The sequence below is a fragment of the Dipodomys ordii genome, unplaced genomic scaffold (genome assembly GCF_000151885.1).
Source record: "Dipodomys ordii isolate 6190 unplaced genomic scaffold, Dord_2.0 Scaffold30, whole genome shotgun sequence".
In the NCBI taxonomy this organism is placed as follows: domain Eukaryota; kingdom Metazoa; phylum Chordata; class Mammalia; order Rodentia; family Heteromyidae; genus Dipodomys; species Dipodomys ordii.
In genome coordinates this window covers 2,706,349-2,729,302 of record NW_012267246.1, presented here as the reverse complement: position 1 = coordinate 2,729,302, position 22,954 = coordinate 2,706,349, and the positions used below count along the sequence as shown (strand labels likewise).

The following is a 22,954-nucleotide window of genomic DNA, read 5'->3' as shown; positions in this document are numbered from 1 at the left end:
TCATTTGTGAGGAAATCAGCCCATAATGAGAGCAAAGCCTCATTTTCTAGATAGCACATCCACTGTTTTTTGTATTTAAATGAAAGATTGAAATGATAAGGGTATTGGTGGTTACTAGGAACACAGAGCCCAAGCCAGAGGACTTCCAATCATGGAAGCTATCTACAGTCAATGTGGTAGAAAAGTCAAACAGGACTTCAGATGAGGCTTGATCCAAGATTCAAGCATGCGAACAACAACAACAACAAAACCTCTCTTCCCACTTCTCAGGTTTTATTTCTAGATTTTTGGACCCTCAAGATCAGAGGGTCAATAGCTCATCTAATAAAATATTGATCTAGGGGTGGAGCTCAAGGGCTGAGTGTTTGCCTGCCATATGTAAGGCCTGGGTTCTATCTCCAGCCCAGGTCACTGCAACAGCCACACTCCCTGGGGCTGCAGGGTATGCCTGTCCAGCCAGTGAGCTCCCATTCTTCCTCAGCTCCCAGAAGACTCCAGACTTTGCTCTGAGATTTGAAGCCAATTCCTACCAGGCAGCTCTAAGGACACCAGCCTGAGGAAATGTCTGAGAACAATCTAAGAACAATCCATCCTAAGCCCAGAGCACTGCTTTTCCTCTGTATGTGTGTGTGTATGTGTGTGTGTGTGTGTGTGTTATAAGCTTCAAGAAATAGCTGTTTTCTATCAGTGTTATTAGGAATGCACAGCAAAATAACCAAATCAGGTTTCATATCTAAAACTATTATTACTTTGCTTATGGGCTCAGTTTCTCTGCCCTTTCCTATTTCTGCAGATTCAGTGGTGCCCAAAAGTATATATCAGAGACCCTTTTCCAGACTCCCTCTCCCCTCCTCCCCCCTCCTCTCCTCTCCCTTCCTCTTTTCTCCTCTTCCCTCCTCTCCTCCCTTCTCCTTTCCCTTTCTTTTTTCCTTCCTTTTTTCTTTCCCTTCTTTCCTTCCTTCCTTCTTTCTTCCTTCCTCACTTCCTCCCTCCTTCCTTCCTTCTCTTTTCCCTTCACTCTTTCCTTTCTTTCTTCCTTCCTTTCTTTCTCTCTTTCTTTTTTCTTTCTTTCTTTCCTCCTTATTTTCTTTAAGGTATAAACAATACAACAGTGTCCTGCAAGATTTGGGGTGTATGGCTGGCATTCAGACTCAGTAACGAAGCTAGCTAGTATGGCTAGAGCTTCATGTCCTGTTAAGCATGGTTTCCAGGCACATGATCTACATAGCAAGGATTGGGATGTGGAATTGGATGGAAGGGGCAGGAAATGCGTGAGCATTTTCCGTTTCTAATAGTCCCGGGTTGGGTGTGAGCCTGACCCAGAGCAGCTGGCTGTGGCTTCTACCTTGGTGCCAGGGATCCCTGCAGGACACAGCCGCTTCCCGAGGCACAGGCAGCCTCACAGAACTGCAGATTCATCCTGGAAACCAGCCCCATCCTTTCCTTCCCAGAGTACCCGTCCCAATATGAAGTTCAATCTATACATACGTACAATAATTCTGTTCATCCTTCAACTATGTTGTTTATGTTAAACATCTACAATCACTCAGCTGTGGAGTGAGAATGATGTTTTATTCAAATGTCACCCTACAAAATTATTTAGACTTCCCCTCCATTGATTAATCCTCAATATTTATCAACTCATCTGCTGTGCTAAGCACTGGGAACCCACAAGCACAAAATCACCATGATTCTCGGCCTGCTGGAGTTCAGTCCAGCCTGAATCACAGGCATCCAAACCAGTGCTGAGAAAGGGGAGGCAGGAGGAGAAGGAGGTGCAAGGACCCCAGAGCCAATAAGGGCTCCATGGAAGCTGGACTGAGGCAGAAAGGTGACAGCCACAGACTTTCAGGAAGGACCAGTTCATCGAAGGCCTTGAGAGCTCTCCGGAGAATGAGAATCCCAAGTAGAACAAATCAGATGAGTAAAAGCCCCCAGCGAGACACAAGAGCAAGCTTGGTGGGTGAGCTCCATTTTTGGAGCAATACAGTATAATTGAAGCACACTGTTGGAGGAGCTAGGATGCAAAGAGAGAGAGAGAGAGAGAGAGAGAGAGAGGAGGAGGAGAGGAGTGGGCGGGGCTGAGTGTGAGGGGGCGGGACCAAGCTTCTGTCTGGACAGCAAGGACTGCAGTGGACGCGGGCATCATGAAGGAAAGGGATACCACTGTGACCACAGGATGGGAGGGCACTGGACAGGCAAGACGGACAGCAGAGGACCTGTTGGGGCGCTGGAACTGTCCACATGCAAGGCTGTGGGATCCTGGTCTCAGTGCATGTCCCCACAGAGGGGCCTTCGCCGAGCCTCCAGCCTGCACTGGGTTACCTTCTGTAACCGTGCAGCCCTGATGCAGTCACTTGTGTCCGGAAGGAATCCTGTCGGATATGCAAGCAGCTCTAATAACCCCAGCACCTAGAACACCAGGTGCTACAGAAAGGGCTCAGTGGATGTGTGTGGATGGGAGAAGGAGGAGGAGCGGGGAAATGGGGGAGAGGGTGGGTGGACACATCTGTGGGGTGTCGGGCAAGGGGAATGGACAGGCCTTGGTGATCACTGGCATAGGAGGGACAGGACTGGGAATCACCCCCGTTGCCTGAATGAATAATCGTGTTGTTTATGGAAGGGAAACAGTACACCAGATTCAATTCCAACACTGAACTACACTTACAAGCTACCTTACCAAAAAAAGGGACAACCCCCCTCAAAAAAAAAAGAGCCAACCAATAGCAAACAAAAGAAATAATCCTAACACAAACATGCTGGCCCATTTTCTTTACTTGTTTAACTTTCTATGATTTTTTTCTTTCCTAGTTCTTTTATTTTAGTAGAAAAAGCAATTCCTTAAATTCTCAGTATACCATAAGTCTATGTACTAATGTAGTGACTTTATTCTACCCCCAAATCACATGTTTTCCTATGAATTATTTCATCTTACATTTATAAAAGCATTTGAGAATCTAGAAAGAAATGTCAGGGCAATGGGAATATCATTTTGCTTTAGTAATTTTATCCAACTGCTATTTTCTTGGATCAAAATGGAAGATTGAAGGCAGAGTAGGAGAGCTTTCCTGTTGTTATTGCTGAGCTGTCTCAACAGTATTTTCCCAAATTGAAGGCTTTGGGTAAAAAGCTTCTTACACATCTCCATTATCCTCTAAATCATCGCTCCTGTAGTTGGTAGAAGAAATGGAACATTCCTCCATATGAAATCTTGGTTCATGAGTAGCAGCCTCAAAGCATGATGTAAGCTTTATTCTTCCATAGCTGGGCCCAGATGAAGAAAAGAAAGAAACTGCAAGTCCTGAAGATTTTATTGTATGTTTTACATTCCCTGTTTGCCTGAGTTCCTGTGAGCGTAATAATCCTGGATGTGTTGAGTTCATATGTAATACTCAAAGTGTTGGTTCTCAAATGAATTATGATTTAATTAAGCTTCTCTAATTGTCTGTTCTTTCTCCCCTCCTCATCTCCTCTCTGTCTGCAGGTGGTGCAGAATGGTGTTCCTTTCCTCATCAAGCATTTGAAGGACGCAGCCCACAATGATGCCATTCTGAACATTCTTATAGAGATAGCCAGCTATGAGCCGCTGGCTTTGACCAGTTTCCTTCCAATGCTGAAAGAGACCAGCGAGAAATTCCCCTACCTCATCGGACAAACGGCCAGGATCTACGGAGCTGTCGGGCGTGTGGATGAAGTGAGTTTGGCTTTTTCCTCTGTTTTCCTGAGTTCCTTAGGCACAGTGGCCTGCCAGAGCTCTAGAGTCCCCAAATTTCTTTTAAAACCTCTTCAGACCTTTTCGTGGCATCTGCCTCAAGGGATTGGAAGTGAGGGTTTCATAGCTTATGTGGAGGAGAAAAAGGAAGAGGGAGGGTTAAGATGAGGAGCCCCTAAGACTGATTCAAGACCACTTTAGAATAGTAACAACCCATAAACGGCTTCATCTCCTTTCTGGATGGAGCTCCACTTAGCCGCATGTGAGCACAGAGGTGTGGACTCATGAGAGCCCGTAGCTTTCATGTCAGTAGGAGCCTGGGCTCCGTATGTTCTGAGCTCTCTGGATCATGTGACTCAGGACAGTGAAGTAAATGTTTGTGGATGTCAAAGTTCCAGCCTAAATATTTGCATAATGGAATCGTTCAGCAAGAACAGCAGGATTCTGTCAGAGCCTTAGGGATTAAGCATGTAAGAAAGCTTCTGGGAATTTGAATATGTACACACACACACACACACACACACACACACACACACACACACACACACATACACACACACACACAAATACGTTTCCTCTCTAATGACTTTTTTATGTAGGGGATTAGGATTTTAAGTGTTCTTAAACAAAAACAAATATATAATTGACAGAAGATTTTCATTTAGTTTACTTGTATGCAATTAGACAAGGATAACACTGCTAAGATTTTAAAAGGAAATGTCATAGATCACTAAATTCAGTCCCCTAAAGCACAATTAAAAATCAAGAAGGTTAGCTAGGTATGATAGCTCACACCTATAATCCCACCTACTTGGGAAGCAGAGATGGGAGGATTGAACTTCAAGGTCAACCCAGGTAAAAGTGTCACTGAGATCCTATACTAACAAACAAGACAGACATGATATATGGCTACAATCCCAGTCCAAGAGGATCGCAGTCAAAGGCCAGGCCCAGGTAAAATGTAGGAGACTTTATCTGAAAAAATAGCTAAAATCCCAGAGGGAAAAATTGGCCAAGCATCTTCTACCAAACATAGGCCTGGAGCCTCAAACGCTGGTACTGCCAAAAGGGTACCATGCCAGCCATGGTAGTAAATGCCTATAATCCCACACTCAAGGGGTTGAGGCAGGAGGACTGTGAGCATAAGACCAACCTGGGACACATGGCAAGACCCTGTGTCAAAGAAAGACAAGCAAACCAACAAATAAAACCCAGGCAGGTGACATGACTTACCCAGACAAGGCCAGCTGGAGCTACATCACTACTATACTTCACACGCACCTTCAGACTTGGTCTGAAACCCACATCTGTGGTGCTATTTCTCTTCTTCCGGCTGAGTTGTGTTCAGCCCTGTGGTTCCCAGGGTTCCACCTGATGGAAGGTCTTGTCCAGCTCCCAGAAGGAGGTGGGGAGCCCAGTTCCCACACAGCCTAAGACTGTCATGTGATATGGGTCTCACCGGCATCATGTGACGTGGGTCTCACAGGGCACAGCTGCTCAGCAGAACCCCTTTCTACCTCTGCTGTGGGGAACCCCTGCCATATGCCCTGGCTGCCTCCTGAACCTGATTTCCCCTGTTGGTATCTTTAGTGCCAAGGAGGCTGGTGTAAGCTAACAGCTGCCTGACTCAAACAGCTGGCATTTCAGATTTTTGCAAGGAGAAAAAAAAAAAATCAGTGTCCGTGGTGTGTAGCCTGGACTCTTGGAAGTGTTTACTCTGTCTGCACTTCAATGCATCTCCTTTTGTTGCAAACACATTGATGATTCACTGAGGTGTGTGAAAGCTCTGGGAGTGACTAACTGCCCACTGCCCACTGCAGTCTACCCACAGCAGCTGCACCGCTGTAGGCTCGCCCGAACGCAGGCAAAGCTCAGAGAGCAGTGTGGTACTGACAGCATGCATGTGGCTCCCAGCCGATGCAGAGCGAGGAGAGGTGGACTCACATAGCCTGAGGAGTTCAGTCTTCCCTCTGTGTTCTCAGAAGATTGGCACCAGCACCCAGAGGGTGCCCAGATCTGCAAGTGCTTAAATACCTTGCATAAAATGGTACAGTATTTACATCAAACCTTTACCCACTTCCTATTTACTTTAAGCCCTCTCCAGATGGCTTGTGACACCTAATGCAATATGAATGCTACACTATTGACGTAGCACTGTAGAACAGGTTTGGCTGAGAGCAATGCACAAAGCCCTAAGCAACAGTGCTTTAAACAATTACAGCATCTGTTTCTCTCAAGTGTTATGTCTAGAAGGCAGTCAGTTCAGAGCTCAGGCTCTTTCTATGTAGTTGCTCTCCCAGCTCCAAAAACACCCAGAGCATATGGCAACCATGACAAGATGGTCCAAGTCAGCTACCCTGTCCACCCATCAGGTCAGCATCTCAACCAGCAGGGTTGGGGAAGAAGAGAGTGACTCTTCTAGACAGACATGCACAATCCTTCACTTGCATCCCACTGGCTAACTAGAGCAAAGCTGAATATCTAGCTGCAAGGGAGGCGGGAATGTCTCATCTCCATTAGGCTGGCCATAGCTCAGATAATCAAGAGAGATGGGCAGAAAGAATGAGGACAAGCAATACTTGCTATGCAGCAGGTCAAATCATTTCACTGGATCTTTCTCCTCTCAAAAGTGATGGCTTTACATGGGATGACCTCTCTTCTGGCTCTTATTTTGATTCTGTCATTCCATTTCATTTAGGATCAGTCTAATAAAATGACCTGTGCTTAGAAGTACAAAATTACCTCTCTACTCAGAAGGAATGCCACCCTGGCCCTTATTTTTTTGTTTCCAATTCTTGTAGTCTTACCATCCTAAAGCCTTTCTTTTAGCTTTAAGGAATTCTAAATCTCATATGTCTCAAGTGTAATTGTAGTTGTCTAGGCAGCTGCTAAATTCTGCTTTATTTGAGTGAACATGCTCAACTATATAAAGAAAACGTTGTGAAACTATATGAAAAGGCCAAAACCCTGGGGAGGGGAAGTATGTTTCTATTCAGCCCATCTAGATTCTCTCAGATTCTCTCTAGAAACAAGAGTTTCTGAGGTATGCTGAGAGATGGGCATAAGTGAAGTCCAGTATGGGATCCTGGATATCCATGGAAGATGAAATGATAGTAGAGAAAGGGGCGGGAGCTTTGTCCTGAAAACCCCACCACAGTCTCTGTGGGGACCCTGGGACCGGAGGAGGCAATATGAGACATGGTGTTCTCAGAGTGTGGGATGAGAAATGGGCCCTAGTGAGCTCAGGCCCTCTCTCCTCTCTTAAACCATCTTTGTTGAAAGCTAACTTGACTTACAGTCTGTCTCTTTGACACCTGAGTACATTTCAGTTATGTTCAGAGCTCTAAAGAATCAGCTACTTTTCCTACGACGATTTAAAAGATTTTAGAAATACAAAATGATCATTTTGACTTTGGGAAACTCACTCCAATTTGTAAAATATATATGATCTGGGGCTGATTGCTACCTGCTGACAGGCTTGTACAAACCCCCACAGTTTGGTCCTTAAGAAAATATGGGACCATCAGTCCAGAGATAGCCACAGGGCAGACTCAGCCTGGAAAGTTATTAATTGGCTTATGTCTTACCTTCTGTGCTTGCCTGAGCCTGGCATAAGAATTGCAGGTCTGGCTCCAAGAACCAGACTGGGTGTGATTGTCTTTCAAATCAAGGCCCATCTGGGTGGGCAAATGGTTTCCGACAGCTTGGTAATGGCACCAGAATTTTTTCTTCTGTTTTGCCCAGCAAAACAAAGCTGTAGTCATACATCCTTATTTTTCTCTACCCTCCCCAAAGGAGCTCAGCGACTTTCCTTGCACAAATTTAAATAGAGCCATGATTAATATAGCTGGGAGGATCTTGTGTCACTGAAGGAGATTCTATAATAACCCACAGGCCTCATCCGAGCCTGTGCTTGTATCGAAGGCTCATCGTCTGGGTGGCAAGTGCAGCAGGAAGGATCCATGAACCATGCTGGACTGGGTGACCCCACCCTTGAGATGCTCTTTTCTGCCCTGCGAAGGTCACTGTGAAGGTCACATTTAGTTCACCGTCTCTCTAGAATTTACTCTACTCCTGTGGGATGCTCTGCTGAGGCAAATTCACAAAATAAGAACTAGTACTTTATTAGACACATCCCCCAAATAGCAAAAATCCAGGAGTGCCTGTTTTCTTTCTCAAATGAGAAGGTTGCTGTGGAGGGCCCTCAGCCAACAGCAGAAATAAGCTTGGTAATTGCTCGGGGTCCCTCTCACTGTCACCCCCAGAGAACTCACAGTCAGCACTCGGCAGTACCTATGCCATGTGCTGACAGCAGCACAGCAACAGTGAGCTGAGCTGTGCAGATGATTGGGGGTGGGGTGGGCAGGGGGGAGCATCTCCCAGCCAGAAGTGTGGGGTCACATCCTTATTTTTCTTTTCTGTGCCATGCCTTCAGTTCTGGTTTTTGCTAGTTGTTTGAACATAAGAGTCCTGCACACTTTTCTGCCTTCGAATGGTTTCAAACCATGATTCTCAGATCTCAGCTCCCTGCATAGCTAGTTTACAGGCTTGAGCCACCGGCACCCCACTTCTGACTAGGTTTTAGCATTTTTGTTTGTTGATGTCTCCCCTCGCTGCCTGGACTCTCTCCCCTCACTGCACAAGGCCTTGGCCCACACAATAGGGTGTGGTAATCAGGCTGGTCTTCTTCCTAACAAATAGGCCAACGTGGAAAAGACTCTTTAGAAGGATTTGATTTTTTTTTTAGAGGCTGCCTTGAATTTATACGATCTGTCCCTCTACCTAAGTCTCAAGTGAGTGCACTGAAACTGTTTTAGGTCAACAGCTCCATCCTCATTAGGGCCTGATCTATTAGAAGGCAGAAACCAGCGAGTATCGAGTGCTCTGTTTTTGAGCTGGAAGCCAGACGTTGAGCCCGCAGCCGTACAGAGTGGAAATGAGGGTTGGCAGCATCAAAGTGCTTAGCAAATGCTCTCCTCGCACAGGCAAGGATGCTGCGGGCTGCTTGTGTTTCCTCAGCTGGAGACCACCGGGCTGCACCTGTGAAGAATCAAATGGCGCGTCCCTGGCGCCAGCACTGCCATCTCAGGCGTTAAATCCTGTGCCCTCTCCCTTGTTATTCTAACTGGCTGGAATATGCTGGCCCAGCACATGGGTGTATTTATTACATCCTCTCTGGGCTCAGAGTCATGGATGCTTTTTAAGTATAGAAGTGACCCACAGTTTTGCCCAGGTCATGTTTCTCTGACATCCGGCAGACCTACAAAATCAGTTCCAGGAGGAAAAGGAAAGAAAAGACAAAGGCAACTGAAGAGCGAGTTACTGCTCTCATCCTGCTGCTGGGAAAACATCCTGGGGGAAACGGTTCACACGTTTAACTTGCAAATGGAGAACCTGGGGAAGAGCCCACCAGTGATGTGGGACCATAGATCCCCACGAATAAAGAGTTTAGTGAAAACTTGGGTAGACTCAATGACGTCAGGATTCATTTTTCTCAAACTGATGGGTGCCAGTTGGCTGCTAGTTAATACCACAAAATTGTCATTGACTGAGAAAGATTTTCTTTTTCTTTACAGTGAAAATAATTTTGGTTTCCTCTTAGTGCTGAGAATCAAACCCAAGTCTTTGTGTATGCTAAGGACTCACTGTTCCACTGAGCTATACACCCCTAGTCTTTGAAAATAACAACACTTTATATTACAAAAAAAAGATTCTACGCTAACTGAAGACTAAGCCAGGTGCTAGTGGCTCACGCCTATAATCCTAGCTACTCAGGAGATGGAGCTCTGAGGATTGTGTTCAAAGTCAGCCCAGGCAGGGAAGTCCGAGAGACTCTTATCTCCAATAAAGTACACAGAAAAAGCCAGAAGTGGTGCTGTGGTTCAAGTGGTGGAGTGCTAGCCTTGAGCAAAAGAATCTCAGGGACAGTGCCCAGACCCTGAGTTCAAGCCCCAGGACTAGCACCAAAATAATTAATATTAATAACAATAATACAAAGGCCAAATTTCCAAGTGGAAGGGAAAAACAAAACAATTTCAAATATACATAAATATACTTCCAAATAAAAATATTGCTATTCCATCTCTCAAGGAGTAAGGGCTGAATAGCTAATTGATTCTTTCTAGATACAAATTCAGTGGGCGAAATCACAATAGAGAGAGGAGAAAAACATAGCCACAGACCTAAAGATATGCACAGCAAATGGGGGCAGGGGAAGCAAGGGAGATGTACAGGCTAGACAGATTTAGTTTGATGCTGGCTGTTTATGAATCTTGGGATGGATGGAGAAAGTAGAAAGTGCCTCTTGTGCATGGGGAGTAGAGGTGGGAGTAGGAAGGGCATCATAACTGTGGCTTGTAGGCTAGGTATGTGTAGGGGCAGAGGAGAGGGTCCCAGGGGACCACACCCCAGCATCCACTGGGAAAAGGCACTGACTCTTCTGGAAACCCTGAGTTTCTACTGCCGGGTGTGGAGGGTGAAAATGGAAGGGAGGACAAGAGATGGGCTGGTCAGCGGACTGGGGCTGCATGCCCACACTCCTCATCCATTCGCAGGCAGCTTTCCCCTTCTCTAACTTTGCCCAGGTGATCTGGGGAGAGCATTTTGTTTCCCTCGGTGGTGTAGACACACAACTGTAATCTTACTCTGCAGAGTGTCAAGAGCCGCATCAGTAAAAGGATGGACAGTGCCGTCAGTAGTGGAGAGTGCTGTGCATGAAATGATGTGCTGTCACGGTTATCCAAAATGTCCAGTGACAGTCAGCTGTGCGCCTTCCAGCTGACCCAGTCCACTGAGAGCCTCAGAACTCCCTGTAGGCTGGGGAAGCTTGGCAACTCCCATGGTGCTAGAACACTGGGCCATGATGCTAGGTCACTGACACATGGTGCCAGGACACTGATACCCAATGCTAGGACACTGACACAGGATGCTAGGACACTGACACAGGATGCTAGGACACTGACACAGGATGCTAGGACACTGACACAGGATGCTAGGACACTGACACAGGATGCTAGGACGCTATCCCACAGTGCAGGCTCCTTCTCACCAGGGGTGTGTCCCAGATTAGGTCCCATCCAAGTAACACAACAGTGGCACACAGACACTGCCAACTGTAGTGCAGAGAGAGCTGGTGGCAGGAGCAGCTGGTTGTGAGGAAGGCGGGGTCTGCAGACAAATTGGATTGTGTCATAGCTACTGGGTGTCAGGATCTGCTTCCTGAAGGCAGCCGCAGTCCCAAGAACAGCAACTCGGCATCACCCACCATTTCAGCAGAGTCTGCAACTCAAGTTCCCTGGGGACACGCATGGACCCCGGAAGTGACAGGAAGTCCATGCCCAGGGGTGCATGCCCCAGGTGCCTGGCCTGGCCCACAGGTGTGCATACATGCACGGCGTGCTCACACACACACACCACTGGAGCTTGCTTTGGGAGATGTGTTCATTTTCATGTGAAGAATCAGTGAACACAGCCCAACCTGCACACTGGTGGAAACGCCACAGGAAAACCCACTGGTGGTTATCATAACAAAACAGCATCTTTGGCTGGGGCAGGGTAAACAGTACTTAGGAATACACAAGTTTAGGGATATTGCTCACACTTTCTCTATGTGGGCACTGTAGGAGCAAAGAGAAATAAGATGCTACCTTTTGAGAGGCTGTTGGCTTCTTTTTTTGTTTGTTTGTCAGTTGTGGGGCTTGAACTCAAGGCCTGAGTGCTGACCCTGACCCTCTCGGTGCTTAAGGCTACCGCTCTACCAATTGAGCCACAGTGCCACAGTGCCACTTCCATTTGAGGGGTTCATTAGAGATAAGAGTCTCACAGGGGGACTTTTCTGCCCTGGCTGGCTTTGAAGGGGCGTTCCTCAGATCTCAGGTTACAGGTGTGAACACTGATGCCTGGGTTTGTTTTGTTTGGGTGGTTTTGACATTCTCCCTCTCTTGGCAAAACTGTGATATATTGACACTTCCTGTGCATGGCTATTGGGGTTCTCTCCCCACCTCCGCTTCTATGATGGTTTCACACAGAATGTCAGGGGAAACATAGAAGCCCATTCCTCTTGCTCAAGTTTCATATGGAATTGTTTAAAATCTTACTTGGCTAATCAAATTCCCAGAGCTCCTTGCAGGCTGGGACAGACAAATGTCACCATCCTCGAGGCCTTATTACAACTCACTGCCAGAACAGAGGATGAGAGCACCTGAAGGCAGAAACACTTTTTAACTATAATTCTATTGTTACTATTAAAGTGTTGGACAGAGGAGTTGCCATTTGGTAAATCAGGTAATAAGTACATTGCCTTTTGGACAATGTCACCCCTTCCTTCACTTTTCCCCCAGTTCCTTCTTCCTGTCCATGCCCACGGGTGGCGTACTTCATTTTCCACATGGTATTTATTGGACATTTGTTCACCCACCCGTTTTCTGAAGAGCTATGAATGCTTTTTGGACTGGTATATGTCAGCCTTCATTGTCTGCTTATCACAAATGTAAGCCTTGATTTATTTTGTGGGGAGTTGGTGGTGGTTCATAAGGTCTGGACTAACGCTCTATAGGGAAGACCCTTAGCCTGGTACCAGTGACTTACACAGCCATTCTAACTGCTTAAGACGGTCAAGAGGATTGCAGTTTAAGGCTAGCCTGGGCATATACACAGATGTCTCTTCACCCAACAGCTGAGGATTGTGGCATGCTGCTTCTATCCCAGCTCTGAGAAGAAGCCTACAATACCCAGATGTGGTCCAGCTGTGCACCAGGCAGGAAGCAAGACCTGCTCAAAAAACAGCCATGATGTTAGGCATCGGTCCCATTAGCAGCAATTTCCTTCCTCCCTCTCTCCCTCCCTCCCTCCCTTCTTTCCTTCCTTCCTTCCTTCCTTTCCTCCTCCCTTCCTTCCACCCTCCTTTCCCTCCCTCCACCCCTTCCCTTCCTCCCTCTCTCCCTCCTTCCCTCCTTCCCTCCATTCCCTTCCTCCCTCTCTCCCTCCCATTCTCCCTCCCTTCTCTCCTTCCCTTCCCTTCCTCCCTCCTTCCCTTTTTCCCTCCCTCTTTCCCTTTTTCCCTCACTCCTTCCCTTTCTCCCTCCCTTCCCTCTCTTCCTTCCTTCCTCCCTCCCTTCTTTCCTTCTTCCTTCCCTCCTTCTTTCCTTCTTCCCTCCCTCCTTTCCTTCCTCCCTCCCTTTTTCCTTCTTCCTCCCTCCCTCCCTCCTTCTTCCTTCCCTTCCTCCCTCCCTCCCTCCTTCTTCCTTCCCTTCCTCCCTCTCTCCCTCTTTTCTTCCTTTCTTTCACTTCTCTCTTCCCTAAAGCAGTTAAGGCAGATCACAATGAAAATCCAGTTTCTATTAGAGTAAATTTTGTCATTTTGCTCCTTTCTCTAATGAGCAGTAATGAGCACACGCTTTTTGCCCACTTCTTCCCTTATTCCAGAAGCAATTCTCTTTCTCTCCGTCTCTTTCTTTGTTTCTCCTCAAACCAACCAGCTCTGGCCCTGAATACCTAGCCAGGGGCCTGTGGTTACTTTTCTCTCCGGCTCAATAATTATACCACATTTGTTAAACAGATACTGTCTAATCACCACCAGGCTGCTGCTTCAAGTTCTCAAGATATTTTTCAATACTGAGTTCCCTATGTTCTTTCAAGAAGTTTGCTTAGTTAAAGCAAAGGGAATAGTGGGACCTTTGTTCTGGGTAATCAGTGAGAGGTCATTTGCATGAAGGGGTGGGAGATTCCGGCTCAGAATAATCCAGTCTGGGACCCTAGAGCCGACACAAAAGGTTTACCTTTAAGAGGCTCCGTTCCCAAGCCCTGGGTGAGTAGAAAGAAAATCTGAACTACACCACCTCTAAACCTTTTACCATCCACAAAACAGCACTGCATTCAAGGCTCAAACTAGACTGCTACAAGCTTTAAAATCTATTTGAGGATCCATGCAAGGCACAAATGCTGGAAAATAAACTCTTAGCACAAAGGAAGGGACTCAGGTATTGAAATGTAAATACGGCCACACTGAATAAATGCTCTGTGGGGTAAATTTAAAATGGGAAAATTTGATTTGATAGTAGTTCATGTCCAGCAGTTTTGCACCTTAAGAAATAAGAAATGAAAACTGACTTGTGGAATTTAAAATCCTTTGTACAACTACTTAATATGTATTTTTAAAGGAACCTGAAAAAAAAAGGAAAGAAGAAATGAACCAAAATGAAGTGAAAACATGATGTTGCCTCAAAGAGCATGAAGTTAAATTAATACATAAAGTCAACATTAAGTTACTAAGTTTATTAAATTCTCAAGTTAATAACTCACTATTGACATATTTACTGAGAAACTGAACACAGTAGGCCAGCTTCTACATACTTCCATTTCATCCAAACTTCTTTTCGAGGAAGATATATAGTAAGAATCAGATTTAAGTAAGTCTGTGTCATATTGCTTAATAAGGAAAAAAATAACACCTCACTGGATTTCCTACACGAGTGGGATTTCTTTAGTATTCTGTGCCATATACGTTGCGCTGAATTGACTCCAATTCAGCCTTACTTTTTATCCTGTTACAAAATCCGAGTTTTATACAAAACAAAGGGTACATCTGTTCTCATCAGCTGTTTCTTAACTTTTATTACTGGAACTTACTTTTTAAAATTGTTTTGTGCAGACAGCGTTTTTCACTAGGCATGATTTATTACCCTGCCACGTGCCCCAGAGACTGCGTTCCTGACGCCCTCAAACTGAGTCAAAATAATAAAGGGAGTAAAGACTTCCTTCCCCATCTGACTGAGTGATCAATTAGGGTGTGGAAGCATGTCTGTGCTTAAAGTCAATTTTATCAATCATCGGGTAGAAAATATGTTCATTTACCCCAGGATAATATAGAAAACAATTGAAGTGTGATTGAAGATTGTCACTTTTTGGAATGCTATCTTAAAAAATCAGCCAGGGGCCAGTGGCTCACGCCTGTGATCCTACTTACTCAGGAGGATGAGACCTGAGGATCTTTCCTGCCAGCTCTGGCAGGAAAGCCAGTGAGACTCTTACCTCCAATTAACCACCAGAAAACCGGAAGTGGCGCTGTGGCTAAAAGTGATAGAGTGGGGCTGGGAAGGTGGCTCAGTGGTAGAGTGCTTGCCTTGCATGCCTGAGGCCCTGGGTTCAATTCCTCAGCACCACATAAGCAAAAAGAAAAAAGCCGGAAGTGGCGCTGTGGCTCACGTGGTAGAGCGCTAGCCTTGAGCTGAAGAGCTGAGGGACAGCGCCCAGGCCCAGAGTTCAGGCTCCACAACCGGACCCAGAAAAAAAAAAAATAAAAAAAAAAAGTGGTAGATGCTAGCCTTGAGCAGAAAAGCTCATAGATAGCGCCCAGGCCCTGAGTTCAAACTCAGGAAAAAAAAAAAAAAACTCAAAATTAGGTGACTTGTACCTAAAATAGATACTGGTTTGTGTCTGTTTGGATTACCTTAGCACATAAAACAGGATTCCAGGCAGTTTACACTCTGTGTGTTCTGTCCAACCCTTAAATATGATAAACTAACATTTGAGACATCTTTCTTTACAAGCTTTGCACATTTTATGCTGGCATTTTAAGACCAGAAGAGTCTTATTCTTGTTTGCAAGGTATATTTTTTCAAGAACTAAATCTATTGATTAAAATGTATGGATCCCAGGGCTGCTGGACCTTACTGGCTTGCGTACTTCAATAGAAGCAAGATTTTGCAGAATTGACTTAGTTTGATGAAGTAGTAGAGATGATTTTATGAAATCTCCATCCTGAGTATACATATTGTAATATTCTGAGGTTAAATAGACAGTACACAACACCTTTTTTCTTCATTTTTTTTCTGTGCTAGTACTGGGGCTTGAAGTAAGGACCTTGCAATCTTTCTTGATGTTTTCCACTCCAGGCTGGTGCTCTACCACTTGAGCTACACCTCTACTTGTAACTTTTTTTTTTTTGTGGGGGGGTCCGGTTGCGGGGCCTGAACTCAGGGCCTGGGTGCTGTCCCTCAGCTCTTCAGCTCAAGGCTAGCACTCTACCACTTGAGCCACAGCACCGCTCCCGGCTTTTTTTTTTCTGCTTATGTGGTGCTGAGGAATCGAACCCAGGGCCTCAAGTATGCAAGGCGAATGCTCTACCACTGAGCCACCTTCCAGCCCTACTTGTGACTTTTTGATGGAGATAAATTTCAAATGGCCTTTTCTGCATAAGCTGGCTTTTTAACTGTGATGATCAGATCTTAACCTCCTGAGTAGTTAAGGATTACAACGTGAGCCACAAGTACGTGTGGATTGCTTGGCCCAGAACTTTTGAAATACAGTGTTGCCTTAAGGGAAAAAAAAAAAAATATATATATATATATATATATATATATATATATATTTGTGACTTTGACCTAGTAGCTCAACTAGCTATTTCCTTCACAGAATAGTTTTTACTTGAATGTTCAGTAGATAGCCACAATTATTGAGTCTGGATATTTGGTAGATATTATCTGTTAAAGATATGAAATAAGCCTTTTACTTCAGCCAAAACCACTAACATGACCTCCCTCTTCCCTCAGGATCCATGAGGTTAGGTTCCAGGACCCCCAGGGCTATCAAAACCCAGATGCCCCATTCTCTTGTATAAAATGACATAGTATTTGCATGTCACCAGCGTACATTAAGTCATTGTCTACCTTAAATCACTTCTAGATGATTTTCAGCTCCTTACATGCATTGCGCTGTATTGTTTGGGGAACACTGATGGGAACCAGATCTGACTGTGGGCTGTACAGATGGGCCGTGTTTGCTCTGCACCTTTGTGATCTGCTGTTTGCTGAGCCCACAGATTTGGAAGGTGGCTACAGCACGCCAGGTGCATAGCGCAGAGAAAACATGAATGGGGAAATGAAAATGTGAGTTTGGGACCATCTGTGCCCACCGGTCTAAAAGTGGCTTCCCAGTGCTTATCCGAGGACTGGCACCATTAATAAACTTGTGGTGTGGGGTTAATCTAGTGAAGCGCAGGCTTTGGAAGTCCGGCCTAACAGCAAGCAAGTATTTTCCCAGATGACCAACATCATACACAGAACAAAATGGAGCCATAGACATGAACGGAGCTCGGTCCAAAATGCTAATTCATGTTTCACATTGCAACCAAGTTCTAAGAAACTATTACCTATTGAGTTTTGATGCAGCATCCAAGAATATATACACATCTGTTTGGATAATAGGCCTTCTTTCCCCAGCTTAAGGCCAGATTTAACCCCACATACAGAAGCAGATATGAGAATCCAGCTGGTGTCCATTTTGGTAGCTACAAAAGAGATTTGCACAAATGAATAAAGAGACCACTCTCCTTGCCCCATAGTTGTTTTGGAAAATAGGAATTTTTTTAAGCTGGGCATGTGGGCACATGCCTGTAATCCCAGCTACTCAAGAGGCAGAAGCAGAAGGATCTCATGTTCCACACCAGTCCTGGCAAAGTTAGCAAGATCTTACCTCAGGAATAAAATATAAATGAAAGGGGTGGAGCATTTGCCTAGCAGGAGCAAGGCCCTGGGTCCACTCTGTTGTAGTTCGAAAGAAAATATAAAATGTGACTTTTTTTCTTAAAAATATGTCATGGATTTAAAATATATAAGGTTTATTGTTATTTTCAAGTGAATTGTTGATACTTTTTTCTTCATATCTATATAATTTTATATCAATATAAAGAGGTATAGAGGCATTGCTTCTTTGTCTTCTAAGAGTGTGCTGATTCTTTTGAATCTCTCAGTTTTAATTTCCAATGTGGTAAATGCCCATAGACAGACAAAATGTCTGCAGGGCAGACATTTCCTGAGGAAGGAAGAGGGCTGGGAGCGCGAGTCAGTGGTGGGGTGCCTGCCTCCAATGCCTGAGGCCCCGAGTTCAGATCTCACTACAGCCAAAATAAATAAATAAAAGTTAAGCAAAGAAGGGGTCCTAAAGCCAAAAGGTTAGAGAACAGCCCTTCTATTTGTTACTTCCAGAGTGTGCACGATGTTTGTGTAATAAACCAAACCCAAGTCAGCAAGGAGAACTATGCCTGTGCAGGCCCAAGCCATGGGGAAAGAGGAGCTGGCTTGTTGGTGGGCAGGCCTGGGTTTGTGAGGGAGAGGCACAGGGAGAGAAGGGACAGTCTCAGGGAGGGGGTGCACATGTTACTTGGAGCAAGGGGGACCCTTCTACCCGTGCCTCAGTTTCCTCCTGACAAATGGCAGCAGTCCATGCGTCTCTGAGAGCTGCATGAGTGAACACTGAAAGCTGGTGCTTAGATTGCTCTGGGTGGCTCTGCTGTTGTGGTTGTAATAATAATAACAATAACAGTAATAACAGTAACAACAGCTTGGTGTCAGGTTCGCTATGAAGGCATGCGGCAGGCCCTCAGGTGGGGCGTCTGATGGCAGAAGAACACAGCCTCCACAGCTTCTGGCTCCCAGAGACAAAATACCTTGGGGCTGAGGAAGAAATGAGAACCTCCTCGCCCCGTTCTTGCACTAGCATTGCACTCTGTGCTCCAGAAGCTCCAGCTGTTACCCCACGAGGCTCCTAGGTGCGCCCAGGGACTGAGAACAGGCCGTGCCAGGGTGGCCCAGATTCCTGTGTCAGCACCAGAAAAGTCTCCATTTTTCTTCTTCCTCGACTGTGATTAATCTTCCTTTCAGCTCAGTGAGGTTGCCAAAAGATCATCCAGAATTATGTCTATGTCAGCAAATACCCATGCAGCCAGCCCACCTTTACGAGGACAGATGCTTCCAAGAAAGGCCTTGCCAGTGTTCATAGTGAGAGTTACTTACGTTTTTTGGTTTTTTTTTTTCAGTGCAGGGCCTCACACATCTCTAGTCCAGGAACAGTTCCTAATAGGGCAGCAGGAAACTTTCTAAAAAAGTAAATGACGTGACTGTGGCTTGACTTTAAAATATGTGTGTGTGTGTGTGTGTGTGTGTGTGTGTGTAGAGAGAGAGAGAGAGAGATGTTGTTATTATAAAGGTGATATACAGCGGGGTTACAGTTACACAAGTCAGGTAAAGAGTACATTTCTTTCTCCCAGTTATCTTTCCTGTCCCCACCCACAAGTTGTCTAGTTCATTTTCTTTTTTTTTTAAATTATTTTATTTTATTTATTTTTATTTATTATTTATTTTTTTGGTTCCGGTCGTGGGGCCTGAACTCTGGGCCTGGGCACTATCCCTCAGCTCTTCAGCTCAAGGCTAGTGCTCTATTGCTTGAGCCACAGTGCCACTTCCAGCATTTTTCTTTTTGCTTATGTGGTGCTGAGGAATCGAACCCAGGGCCTCAGGCATGCAAGGCAAGCGCTCTACCACTGAGCCACCTTCCCAGCCCGTCTAGTTCATTTTCAACAGTGTGTAGTGAGCACCACTGCTGCATTTGTTCACCCTCTGTCCTCCATTTCTGTGCCCTTTAATTGCTTTACCAAAGACATACAAATGAACATACAGGACAAAAAGGAAAGAAAAACAGCAATAAATAAATAAATATATAGGGAAAAAACTATTTCCTGGAGTTCATTTCAATAAGTATTATTTTGTATGATCAGATGCACATGGGAATTGTGCCTTTCTGTTCCTTCCCTAAGAGTGTCCCCCTTTCGTCTCATTGTATGTGACTGGCCTGGCTTTTTTTTTTGGGGGGAGAGTCTGGTTGTAGGGCCTGAACTCTGGGCCTGGGTGCTGTCCCTTAGCTCTTCAGCTCAAGGCTAGCGCTCTACCACTTGAGCCACAGTGCCACTTCTGGCTTTTTTCTTTTTGCTTATGTGGTGCTGAGGAATTGAACCCAGGGCCTCAGGCATGCAAGGCAAGCACTCTACCACTAAGCCACCTTCCCAGCCCTGGCCTGGCTTTTTTAAATGTTGGAGCTAAGTGTCATATCTCATGCCTGTAATCCTAGCTACTCTAGAGGCCGAGATCAGGAGGACTGAAACTTGAGATTAGCCTCTGACCAAAAAAGTTAGTATAAATAGAGGAATTTCAGTTTAGGCTGGGCCATGATCCTCAGATCTCAGCTTCCTAACTAGCTAGGATTACAGGTGTAAGCCACTGCTACCTTGCTTGGTTTTTTGTTTGTTTGGTTGGTTGGTTTGGTTTGGTTTTTTTTGTCATGGGGCTTGAACTCTGGGCCTGGGTGCTGTCCCTCAGCTCTTCAGTTCAAGGTTAGCACTCTACCACTGGAGCCACAGCTCCACTTCCGGTTTTCTGGTGGTTCATTGGACATAAGACTTTCCTTCCCCAGGCTGGCTCTGAACCTTGATCTTCAGATCTTAGCTTCCTGAGAAGCTAGGGTTACAGGTGTGATCCACCAGCGCCCTACCTGTGTGGCTTTTAAACAGTTTCTAAAAACCACATACTAAAGACTAGGAAACTCCACTGCTAGAATTTTCTTTGTAGTAAGTACAGAGTTCCTTTGCGACCACATAATTCATTTGTAGGGTCATGTTTTGGCATGTCAGTTTTGTTTGACTCAATTAATTGGGGCGCACATGTGCATACACGCACACGCACGTGCGCGTGTGCTAGCACACACACAAACACACACACACACACAGGGGAGAATGCTCAGTTCTTTGCCAGGCCCCAGTAACTGAGCACTTAGGAGGCCTCTCTGGGAGTCTTGGCTGGCATCTTAACTGTTAGGGAAGTCTAAAGTAAACGGGGCTCCTTCAAGGCAAGCACGCCCTCTGGTTGGCCTGTGCCATCCAGAGTCTGGTACAGGCATACCATACCTATTGGGTGATTGAGTGAAAGCATAGGCAATCCAATACACATGACCCCGGAAGTGTTTACAGGTGTTGATCATTTAAATCTAACTTCCACATATGAGAGAAAACATGCAAACAGTGTAACAAAATAGCAGGAAACTAAACCATGTTTTGTCCGGGTGGGAGGAGGAGACGAAGGGAGAGGAGAAGGGAGAAGAATGTAGTCATAATATTCAGTGTACACATGTGAGCAGGGAACCAGGAAATGGGATGGGGGTGGTCAGGAGAGGTGGGGGGAACCATGGACGGGGTGATACACTGATCAAGAAGCATTGTACTCATAATCTGACATGTTGAGCTGGAACCCCTTGGTACAACTACTTAAAGATAATATGTTTTAAACTCTGCCCCTCTCGGTGCGTTCAGGAGCGAGCAAGGAGCTGCCTGCCGCCCCTGGTGAGCCAGCTGGCCAGCGCTGAGCACTCATCCCACCACCTCCTCCTGCTGGAGATCAAAAGCATCACCGACGCCTTCTCCTCCATCCTCGGCCCCCATAGCAGAGACATCTTTCGCATGAGCAACAGCTTCGCCACCATCGCCAGGCTCCTCTCGCGACAACTGGGAGCTGCCAAGGCGGAAGGCAGCAGGTGAGCAGAGACCCGCTGGGCCCCAGGCCCACGCCAGGGAGGGGCTGGGCACATGCAGACCGACCCCTGGCAGCAGACTCCTCTTCCCATGGGCTGGGGCGCCCCAAGGAAGGCCAAGCCCACATCCAAGCAGAGAGAAACTTCTAGATCAGCTGGGTCATATGCCAGAACTTTACTACCTACTCGATAAAAGATATGCAGGATACGGTAAAGTAGTAAGAGTGTAGTACACTAGTCATGCTGTTCAACACTTCTTCATTTCTTCAGCAAGCATTTGATAAGTACTTATTATGCACCAGGTACACAATATGTGAAGAGACTGAACATATTCTCGCCTTTGCTTGTTAATAAAGGAGATAAATAGTTAAATAATTAGAAAAATCTAACTTGACAGTAGTGGAAGGTTATTGATGAAGTGGCTTCAAAGAACTTCAGGCATGCTGAATGGAAGCCTCTTCCTCTGTCTGAAAGGGAGCCGAGATCAGACGAGACTTGGAGGAGGTGATGTTTAGAACTAAACGCAGACTGCATGTGCAGAAGCAGGTTTGTTTAAGACCTGTGTCACCGTGAGTGACTCGGGTTAGGTTATGGGAAGGACAGCCACTGAAGACACTGCTTTTATCCTGTAGGCTATGCCGTCTCTTCCTGAGCTCCTAAGCGTGGTGGGATGTGCTCAGAGCCCATTGCTCTGGTCTCTGGCCTCCTTTCGTAAGCTGTCTTGAGGAGAATCAGCTAGGAGTCAGGGGAGATGGGGAGGGACATGACAGTGTCCATGGGTGTGAGTTGTGAGGAGGTGGTGGGAAGGAGGGAAGAAGAGAAGAAAAGAGAGGAAGGAAGGAGAAGGGAAGGAGAAGGAAGGAACTAAAAACAGAAAGCAAGGAGGGAAGGAGAAGAGAGGTAGGAAAGAAGGAGGGAGTGCAGGGCCGTGGGACTGTGCCTGGGTGACAGGTTGTGCCTGTGTAAGCCCCACCCCCCCAGTAATTCTACCCCCAGCACCACACAATAAAGGTCACCCCTCACCCTGCCACCTCCGCCTCACTATATCCACTCAAAACACTTCTCAGCCTGCACCCCCTCTCCCTGTCACTCTCCATCTAATGGATGCTAATCAAGGGGCAGGAGCCTCCAAGCCATTGTACGGCTGCTCAACCCCCTTGGTGGGTTGCTAGGGTTTCTCTTCCATCATCCCCCCCCACCTCCATGGCTGTCACAGAGACCATTGAGTCCCAGTCATTTCCATCTGTACCCCCCAAGACAGAAAGGTCTATACTTTTGTCTACAGCACACAGCAAAACCTGATCCTTACAATTAAAGAGGGAAAGAATAAGCGAAGAGATGTAGAAGGGAAGTAAAGATGATAAAATACAAAACAAGATGTCATCTCATTTACAAATGTGACACTAGCTCAGCAGGCAAGATTTCTAGACCTGAGGCCAAAACTATTTGAGTGTTCAAAGAAAGCCCATTAGCCTCCCAGAGAGAATGAGAAAACAAGCAGTGAACTTTCTTTGTGCCAAATGTTGCTGAATAGAACAGATTCTCAAGCTGCAGCAGGTGAGAATGTGTTTTTCCTGTTGCTCCATTCTAACAAGTGTTTATTTATATCTAAGTAAAATGTGTGTCCAGACATACTGGACATTGTATGCATGTATGAAAATGTCACAACAACCCCCCCAACCTAGATGACCAATATATGCTAGTGAAAGTATTTATTAAAAACAAAAATCACCTTGTAACAAAGAAATAACCAACAGACACTAAGTCACAGGACAGCCAGGGCAGAGCATTTGGACTTTGAAATTAATTCTGGAGAAACAAAAGGGTGCAGCCACCTTTGTGGATTGCCAAGATGGGGAGGGGGGAGGGAATTGTCCCACCTGAGGCTGA

The 22,954-nt window shown here is 45.8% G+C and overlaps 1 protein-coding gene across 1 annotated transcript in view; it reads left to right on the top strand.

The window, feature by feature from the left end:
- Veph1 (ventricular zone expressed PH domain-containing 1) overlaps nucleotides 1-22,954 on the top strand; it is a 117,681-nt gene that overhangs the window by 41,980 nt on the left and 52,747 nt on the right. The window contains exons 6-7 of the mRNA XM_013016183.1: nucleotides 3,485-3,694; nucleotides 20,847-21,067. Of these exons, the coding sequence (XP_012871637.1) occupies nucleotides 3,485-3,694; nucleotides 20,847-21,067 (431 nt within the window). The remainder of the gene's footprint in view (nucleotides 1-3,484; nucleotides 3,695-20,846; nucleotides 21,068-22,954) is intronic.